The 9,626-nt window shown below is 43.9% G+C and overlaps 1 protein-coding gene across 1 annotated transcript in view; it reads left to right on the top strand.

Moving 5' to 3' along the window:
- The first annotated feature begins 447 nt into the window (after positions 1–447).
- The window catches only part of SLAMF1 (signaling lymphocytic activation molecule family member 1), a 36,012-nt gene continuing 26,833 nt past the window's right edge, over positions 448–9,626 (top strand). Inside the window, exons 1-2 of the mRNA XM_058539599.1 lie at positions 448–576; positions 9,232–9,570. Coding sequence (XP_058395582.1) covers positions 501–576; positions 9,232–9,570 — 415 coding nt within the window. The 5' untranslated portion in view covers positions 448–500. The remainder of the gene's footprint in view (positions 577–9,231; positions 9,571–9,626) is intronic.

The raw sequence follows: 9,626 nt of genomic DNA, 5'->3' as shown, positions 1-9,626 counted from the left end.
GTAAGAAGTCTACCAGCTCCTTAAAGTTCAGTCATCCAAGTTCAGCTTTGAACTAACTGACCCAAATGTGGAGGTGGTCTGGCAAAGCTCCATTTTTCTTTGCATTCAAAGAAGAAAAGTTACCAGAGAAAAACTGCTCAGAGAAGCTCAGCACCCCTTTCCTGGAAACAGCTAAGAAGAGGAAGAGGGGGGAGCAAATTCCTGCCCAAAGTCGGGGTTTGACCGAGGTGACTACACAGCTCCCTTCCCGGCTCTAGTAGTCTCAGCACCTGACTCGGACTTCTCGAGAAGACAAAGTGATTTAAAGCCTGAAAAGAGATGAGCAATCCTCGAGACCATAGGCAGAAAAAGTCCCCATGAGACAGGAAGCCTGCTGGTTCCTGATGCTTAAACTAGACAGTAGAGGCAGCACTGCCTAATACAGAGCTTGCTTCTGCTGTGGCATCTGCGACCAGCTGCCAGGCTCCTCGCCAGTCTCCCTTTCCTCTCCTCACTGGCTGATGGATCCCAAGGGGTCCCTCTTCTTGAACCTCCTGCTGTTTCTCTCCCTGGCTTTTGAGCTGAGCTGCGGATCAGGTGAGTGTTTATCTGCTAGAGGGTTTGAGTCCCGCGATCACCTGCCAGGAATCAGCTAGCCCCATGGGTGGAGAGAAGACGCAGGGGCTAGAGGCTGTGGTTCACTTGCCTCTTCCTTAGGGGCTGGCTCTGAGTTTCACCTGCTTCTTTCAAAGAGGAAGGAACATTGTGAGTTCCTGGGCCCCTGGGTTCCGAGGCTCAGCCCCACGAATCCTAGTTTCCAAGGAAACCAGGAGCTCTAAGCCAAAGGCAACAGTCACATTCAAAACCAGCCTCTCACCATGAAAGGCTCAGGTCAAAGTCCTGATTGAGTGATTGCTTTTGCATAAGTATCATTCTGGCAAGGATCCAGGCTAAGGGACCGAGCTGGAGGGATGCAGCTCTGGGAGAATATTACTCCTACACCCCTGCCCTGGGAGGGAATCCTCACACACAGAATGAGCAGACAAACCAGAAAGATGGTCCAACAACAAGGAAGGGCTGTAGTGAGAAGAGAGGGTAGAAGTGAAAACCCCAGGCGTTTGGTTGAGAACAGACAGTGGCCACAGTGTGGTCATACTGGTGGCTACTTTCCTGGAAGAGAAGGTTCCAAGGCAGCAAGAGGGGGAGAGGCCAGGATTTCTGGAGCCCAAGGCTGATTACAGTAAGGGGGAAATGCAAATTGGGAACCCTCCGTGTCAGGGCTGCTCCAGCGTACACACAGCAGAGCGTTTGGAGCAGGGCTCTTGTCTTTCTGGTTTGTCTTCCTCCAAAGGTAAGCTGGTGTTCTGTGTTTAGTAGTATCAGGGCTACGAGAAAAGGTATTTGGGAAAGAAAAATCCAAGCAAGTGTACTTCGGGCTCACTGTGGAGTGGGATGAGCATCTCCTTTCTGCTTAAATGCCTTGGGACTTTGGTTAGACTGTGGGAGGCAGCCTGGAGCAGAAGCGGCTTTAGGGAGGGGGGGAAATCCTGAGGCTCTGGTTGTTTTGCACTTGGGGTTTTTAAGACCGCAAATCCATTATGGACTTTTCCAGGAAAAGCCCAGAGATATGCTAGGGATGTTGGAGGGGCTGCATGTGGGATCTATCTTTTGCCAGACTCCCAGATGAAGAGGCCCTTCCTTGGCCCCACTTTTCCTCAGAATCAGGCAGACCATGGCTCTTGCTTCACGAGGTCTAGGAGAGGAATAATTGAGCTTAGGGCTTAAAAAGCCAAACTGAACCACTTTAAGCCCTCACAGGGAGAGCCAAGCCTTCCTGGATGAACCCCATCTATGACTCTGCCATTTTTGGAATACTTCTTAGTGACTGTCAGGAGTGATGGGGTGGAACAGTGGGCTGGACTTTTCCATCTCTGTGCTACTTGCCTCCTGGCCAGCCTGGCAGATGGGTCTCTGGTGCTGCTGACAAATCCTCCACTGAAGGCTCTAGAGGTCACTGGTTGGTGAGAAACAGCCCAGCCCCATAGGGCGTGTTTACCCAATCATCAGCAGCTCCCTTCCTTGCATAACATCTTCTCTGAAATATGTACAAAATTTTTACAGTGTTTTTATTTTTAAATATGCACTCTTTTGTGAAACCCCAATAAAACCCAGACGGAAATGCTTTGCAAGTGAGACAGGTCAGCCATGACAGATTTAGCCAACCAAGAAGCCAGATTCTTGTAAAATCGTCTCTACTCAGCTCACCTTCCAATTCCGTCAGAGTTGTAAAAGTCAAAAAGTCCACGCGTCCCTTCCCCTAATAAAGTGAATTTTTCATTTCCCCCAATAGTATTTTTTTAATAGACTTTATTTTTAGAGCAGTTTTGGGTTCACAGCAAAACTGAGTGGAAGGTACAGAGATTTCCCCCTACCCCCACACATGCATAGCCTCACCTATTATCAACATCCCCCGCCAGAGTGGTACATTTGTTACAACTGATGAATCTACCCCAATGGAATTTTTTATGCCTCCATACAGGTTCTCCCCACCTCCTTCACACACATGAGGGGAGAGATGAGGAACAAGTGCGTGGGTTCCAGACTTGGCCCAACCATATGTGTTCACTGGTCCATTCTATCCCGTGCTGTAGATCTAGGCACTTCTATTTCTCAAAAGCTTTAATACTGTGATATAATGCCATCACCTTCACAGTCTCCAGTGCTGGACTGGAAATCAGAACATCAGGGCTATTTTGTTTTATCCATAGATTGACTTTGGATAATCCCATTCAGCAACTATCTATTAAGGACTTATGATGTGGCAGGTACTGTGTGAGGTGTGGGGAAAAGAAAATGAACAACAAACCCTCTGGCCAGCACCCGACACGGTGTCTGGTACATGAGAGCCTCTCCACAAATGCTTGTTGAATGAATAATAATAGTATGTACAGCATGCTTGATATATACCAGGCACTGTTTTAAGTGCTTTACGTGTATTATTCATTTAATTCTCACTCCAACCCCATGAAATATGAGTTATTACTGTTAGCATTACAGTTTTATAAAAGAAGAAAGAGAGGCACAGAATAGTTTAGCAATTTCTCTGTGGTCACACAGCCTGACTCCAGAAGCCTCAGTGAATGAAACTGGATAAGCTTATGTTTAGGGAAGGAAAGAATGCTAAAATTTGTATCCAGGTGCCATGGTAAAAATTAGAATGTGCTATCTATAATTAGAAGCAGATGAATTGATTTTAATTTTATGGAAATGAATTCAAGTATAGGAATTTTCAAAAGGTGAGAGAAGTTGATATAATTATAGAGGCAGTCTCATCTGGAGGTATCTGATCTGGAATTTGGAAAGTGAATAGAAACTTCTTTCATCATGTAAGTTTTCATTTAATTTTTTTGCTATCTAAATAGTTTATTGAAAATATGTTTATATAAACTACGTCTATAAAACTTCAACAATAGGAAAAGGTATTGAATGGAGACAAATCTCCCTTCCATACCCCTCGCTGGAGGCAACTACTGTTACCAGTTTCTCGTGTGTCCTTCCAAATATAAATGTCTGGTAGGTTAGATTTTTATAGGACTTGAAGAATATTCTAGATGAAGGCACAAATACAGAGGTGAAGTGTCGCGAGTATTCAGGGGGAATGGTAAGTGGTCTATTAGACCTGAAACGTAAGGTTCACAGCTAAGGCACTTCCATCTCCTCACCTGGCAAGTGGGGAGAAGGGTCCCCATCATTTCCCTCCATACTCTACCTCTTAGGGATGTTATAAAGGTAAAGCAGAGCACATTCCAACTTTGGAGAGAGGAGAACTTAGACTCCATGTTGTCATTTTTCCACTTCTTCATTCTTTCATCTCATGCAATTTTTTCATTCTCTTGGGCAACAAGGATTTATTGAGTTTCTACTATGTCTCAGGTGGGTGTTGATTACAGCAGTGGGCAAAACAGACACAGTCCCCGAACTCTTGGAAGCTTATAATTGAGGATTATAAGGATGGCAGAAAATGAACCAGAGTTAAAAGCGTGATGAGTGATATAAAGGAGAGATGCAAAGTGCACTAGAAGCACATGGCTGGGAAACCTAATCCACACTAGGAGTCAGAGGCAGAGACCTGAAGGACACAAGGCATTAGCCAGGCACTTAAAGGGCCATAATAGGCTTTCAGGCTGGGGGACGGAAAGTGTAAATACTCTAAGATAGAAAGACCCAGCAGTGTCAAGGAATGGGAATAGGAGGACGGCTGGTGGGACTACCGTTTAAAAAGCAGCCTTATGGGCCGGCCCCGTGGCTTAGCAGTTAAGTGCGCGCGCTCCACTACTGGCGGCCCAGATTTGGATCCCGGGCACATACCAGGGCACCGCTTGTCCAGCCATGCTGAGGCCGCGTCCCACATACAGCAACTAGAAGGATGTGCAACTATGACTTACAACTATCTACCGGGGCTTTGGGGGAAAAAAGGAGGAGAATCGGCAATAGATGTTAGCTCAGAGCCGGTCTTCCTCAGCAAAAAGAGGAGGATTAGCATGGATGTTAGCTCAGGGCTGATCCTCCTCACAAAAAAAATAAATTAATTAAAAAAAAAGCAGACTTAGACAAGTTATCTTTTCTTCCTGGGCCTAGATTTGCTATGAGAACTGTGAAGTCTGTAAGTCCTGCCTCTTCTCTACCTGAAAGAAATGTAGCAGATGCGACAAGCGCATGTGAAAGGATCAGGGCTGGGCAAAAAAAAAACGGGGCTGACGGGAGTGTCATCAGGGAGAATCCCTCTTGTGAAAGGGTTGGCTACATGTTACTGATTTCAAGAAAATATCCATGGGCCCATGTGAATCATTCTACTTTCTAAGTAGAATTACCCCTGAAGGGAAGTGAGTTGGTGTTAACAGCTACAAATTGTTCCTCCAGACTCTTTTAGTAAACAGGGGCTGACTGAATCACATCCCCACTGGAAAACACTCATCAGGTAGTCGGATGTTTCAGGAGCAGGGACTCCACTTGCAGGGTTTTATGAAGCACTTTCAAGTCCCCACTTATTTTTCCACTAGTGCTTAGGTGGCAGTGATTTCAAGTCCCCCCTCCGGACCCAGCCACTCACACACGCTCAGTTGTTACATCATCGCTCTTTATGTGGGTTGCGGGCTGTGAGGATCTCTTCTTGACGAAGCTTTAATTCCACTCCTCGTGACTGAGTGTGCATGAACCACTCAGCCTGGCCTGCTCATCTGACCCCAATTTTCTTTTCCTCTTTCTCCTCATATTTTCTTTATTTTATTTTTTCTTTAATTTTTTTTTTTTTTTTTTTTGGCTACTCCCTACCTCATCCTATATCCCTTCTTCCTCCCACTCCCCACCAATTCCAAGTTCTGAAAGCAGACCTGGTGCAAAGAGTCTCTTGGGTTAGGTGGGGGAGGGGCACTTGGAAGACAAATGGGAGGGTGGAGGATTATGGTCTGAGGATGGGGATAATTTCCATTTCTTTTTTCTCCATATCAAAATTGGTCTAAAAAATCAATAGTATGATAATGATTCTTCATCTGATTTTGAACCTCAGACCCTTTGAGAGATGACATTTATGTATGTGCTCCCCAAAAAAGTACATATGCTTATCTATACAACTTTTTATACACAGTTTCAGGGGGCTTGTGCACCACATGACATTTCTACTTGCACATATGGCTCTAATTTTCTGTCGTCACTTTATATATAGAAGTGTAAGTTCAAGATTCAAGAGGTTACTCTTTTGGGTACCATACCTACCATATTATCTGGACAGTCAGACATTCATAAATGTGACTGGAAGAAAGTCCAACATACTTCCCACTTTAGCTTTGTAAAAACAACACCAACAACAACAGTGTTCCTCATCTAATCAATTAAGCAACAAGGGAGAGCACTCTGTTTTAAGAGTTGATATGTTAGTGATATTTAAAAGAACAAATGCCTAATTGCCTTTCTCTCTTTTCCTTAATAGTTATGAGTCTCAACCATTTTAATCCTGGTTTTACCCCGAGTAGTTTACTTTTCTTTTGTTCCCAGTCTCTGAATCTCTAGTCTGATGTTAGCTGGACCCTTCACAGGACAGTGTTGGGATTTCAGGGCATTTTGGTGTTAAAAATATTTTGACCAGTTGGCCCAATTTTCCAACAACCCATCTTAACCACAAGTTAATTGTGTCTTTTCTAGGTGGTTGTATTACTTAAGCAGACAGTTTTATTTACCCTTCTGACTTTCTTATCGACCAGAACAATCTATGCTCTCTCTGAGTCATAGACTCCTTCTTTTATGAACATTAACTTATGGTTAAGTTCAGTTATTAAGTTCAGTTACACATTGGGCAAAGCTAAATAAGAGAGATTTTAGTTAGATAATATGGTTTTCAGTGTTCATAAATTGGACAGGTATTTATTAAAAGCTTGCTATACGTCAACCACTGTTGAAGGTTCTAGGGACAAAACAGTGAACAAAATGAAATTCTTCTTCTTGAGGAGTTTGCATTCTAGTAGGGGAGACAAAAATAAAATAAACAAATATACAATATAATATCAGACAGTGATAAGTGCAATAGGAAGGAGGGATGCTATTTTAGTTAGGATAGTCAGAGCAGGTCTCTCAGAGGAGATAATTTTTTTGAGCAGGAACCTAAAGTAAAGTGAGGGAATGAGCTATCCAGATATGTAAGGGAAGAGATTTCCAGAGAGAGAGAAAACAGCAACACAAAAGCTCTGAGATAAGAATGTTCTTGACGAGTTAAGGAACAGCTGGAGCCAGTGTGGCCATAGTGCAGTGAGTGAAGGAAAGAGGGCAGGAAATGGTTGGAGAGGTACCAGGGACTGGGTTATTCAGTCTTTGAAGCCATTAAGAGGACTATGGATTTTTACTCTATGGGCACTAGAAAGCCCTGAAAATTAAAAGTAGGAAAGAGACAAAATCTGACGTAGTTAGGGCCTGGCCCTGCAGCCAAATAGTTCAAGTTCTGCATGCTCCACTTCAGTGGCCTGGGTTCGCGGATTCAGATCCCAGGTGCGGACCTACTCCACTCATCAGCCATGCTGTGGTGGTTTCCCACATACAAAAAAAATAGAGGAAGATTGGCACAGTTGTTAGCTCAGGGCAAATCTTCCTTAGCAAAAAAAAATAAATAAATCTGACATAGTTAAGAGATTACTCTGTCCATTGTATGGATGCAGGGAGATACTTGGAAGACAATGGCAGTGTCCAGGCCTGTGATGGTAGAAATGAAGGAGGTTCGAAGTGCTCGAGTGTCAGATATATTTTGAAGACAGAGCCAACAGGATTTGCTGATAGACTGAGTGAGGAGTATGAGAGAAAGAAAGCAGTCAAGGATGATTCCAATGTTTTGCTTTGAGAACTTGGGGGAATTGTAATGTTTGCGGAAGGGGCTATGGAATCAAGAGTTCATTTGCTATGTTTGAGATGCCCTTTAGACCTCCAAATACTGATCTATGTAGGCAGGTTGGAGTACAGTGAAGGGTTTGGGCAGGATATATATCTCTGTAAGCATTCCAGAAATATGTCAAACTATGTAACTGGATGAGTGTGGCTGGGAAAGAGAAGAGGTCTGAATACTGAGTCATGGGAAGACTCAGTCCTGGGAAGAGCAGAAGGTTCCAGTGAAAGAGACTGAGAAGGGGCAGTCAATGAAATAAGAGGAAAACCAGGAGAGTATGGTGTTCCAGGGGCCAAATGAAGATGGTGTTTCAAAGAGGGAGTGATGACTATGTAAAGGGCTCTTGAGAAAGCAAGATGAGGATGGAGAATTGACTTGGCATCATGGAATATATGTGACCTTGACAAGTGACCATCAAGTGACCTTGACAAGAGTGGTTCCACTGACTAGTAGGGAAGAATGTCTGTTTGGAGTGGGTACAAGGAAAAATGGGTCAGGAAATGGGGACAGAAAGTATAAACACACATAAAGGACTTTATGATAAAGGAAAACAGAGAAATGAGTATGCGCCTGGGGATGGACCTGGGATCGGGGGAGGGATTTTTAAGATGAGGGAAATTGCTTGTTGGTATGTTGTGTGTTGATAGAAATAACCCACAACATACTATGCCAGTAATAAAGCTAATGATGCAAGGCGTGGGGACAATTGCAGGAGAAAAGACTTAAAGTAGGTGAGTTCTCCATGAAGGGAGAGGCTAGCCTTAAATGGGAGCATAGACCCAAGTAGGCAGGTTGATTTGGTGGTGGTAACAAATGGAAGGGTTTTTCTTGTCTTTTCTACTTTTTCAGTGAAATGAGAAGCAAGGTCATCAGCTAAGGTTGTGGGTTTGAGGACAGAGGAGGTGTTAAATTGTCAGCAGTAGGATTCCTTACATTGGTTTGAAAGGTTTTTGGGTTTTTTTTTTTTTTCATTGTTGTTGGCTCAGCTTTTTAGAAAAACAGACCTAAAATAATTTCTCACGCTCGTCATTATTACACCGTCTTACAGTTTTTTGGAGAGCTAGGATTCCATAGTCTGAACACTGGGTTTACCACCTTCCTAACCACATCTCTCAGACTTTTCTCTTTCCTCATCTTCTAAAATGATTCTTCTGAAACCTTAGTCCTCTGGATTCATGAGCTCAGAGACACTTTTGGTTGCTCTCCATCTTCATACTATATTCCCAATGGTGGTGAGAAGTCTGGTAGAGGAATTAACAGACCCAGATTCTAGTCTAGATACTAGTTATGTGACTTTAAGTCATTTAACTTCTCTATGTCTTTGGTGCCTTAACTATAAATCTGAGTTGATGGAATTCCTTCCCAGATCAAAGAAACCCAGTGTCCTAGTTAGTCTATACAGTTCTATCATAAGTAATTTTAAAATTCCATTGAGGTGCCAGCCTGATGGCGTAGTGGTTAAGTTGGCGCACTCTGCTTTGGCAGCCCAGGGATTGTGGGTTTGGATCTAGGGCGCAGACCTGCACACCACTCATCAAGCCATGCTGTGGTGGTGTCCCACTTACAAAATAGTGGAAGATTGACACATATATTAGCTCAGGGCCAATCTTCCTCACCAAAGGAAAAAAGTTTCCATGGGGATTTTTGAAATGTTGAGAATATAGTAGGACCCTCATGACGGACCTTATAAAATACTGAGGATCTGACAACCCCAGGAATAGTCCAATAGGAAGAGGGAGAGCCTTGAGTCTACCATTCCTGATCCATAGACAGGATGTGATTCTCAAAGGGCTCCATAATAAGGGGTTTTCTTCTCCTTCCTCCTGCAGGTGAGGGCTTGATGAATTGCCCAAAAATCCTCGGGCAATTGGGAAGCAGTGTGCTGCTGCCCCTGACATCTCAAGGGATAAGTAAGAGCATGAACAAGAGCATCCATATCCTTGTCGCAAAGGCAGAATCACAGGGAAGCAGCGTCAAGAAGAAAATAGTGTCTCTTAGTCTGCCGGAGGGAGGCTCTCCACGCTATCTGGAGGATGGTTACAAGTTTCATCTGGACAACCTGAGCTTGTGGATCCTGGAAAGTAGGAAGAAGGATGAGGGCTGGTACTTCATGACCCTGGAGGGAAACATTTCAGTCCAGCACTTCTGCCTGCAGCTGAAGCTCTATGGTAATAATGGTGGCTTCCCCCATCCACACTGTAGGGCCAAGATGGTCCATTGCCTA

Source organism: Diceros bicornis, chromosome 4, assembly GCF_020826845.1.
Source record: "Diceros bicornis minor isolate mBicDic1 chromosome 4, mDicBic1.mat.cur, whole genome shotgun sequence".
Lineage (NCBI taxonomy): Eukaryota > Metazoa > Chordata > Mammalia > Perissodactyla > Rhinocerotidae > Diceros > Diceros bicornis.
The sequence above is the reverse complement of the archived record's forward strand: the minus strand, read 5'-3'. Positions and strand labels throughout refer to the sequence as shown.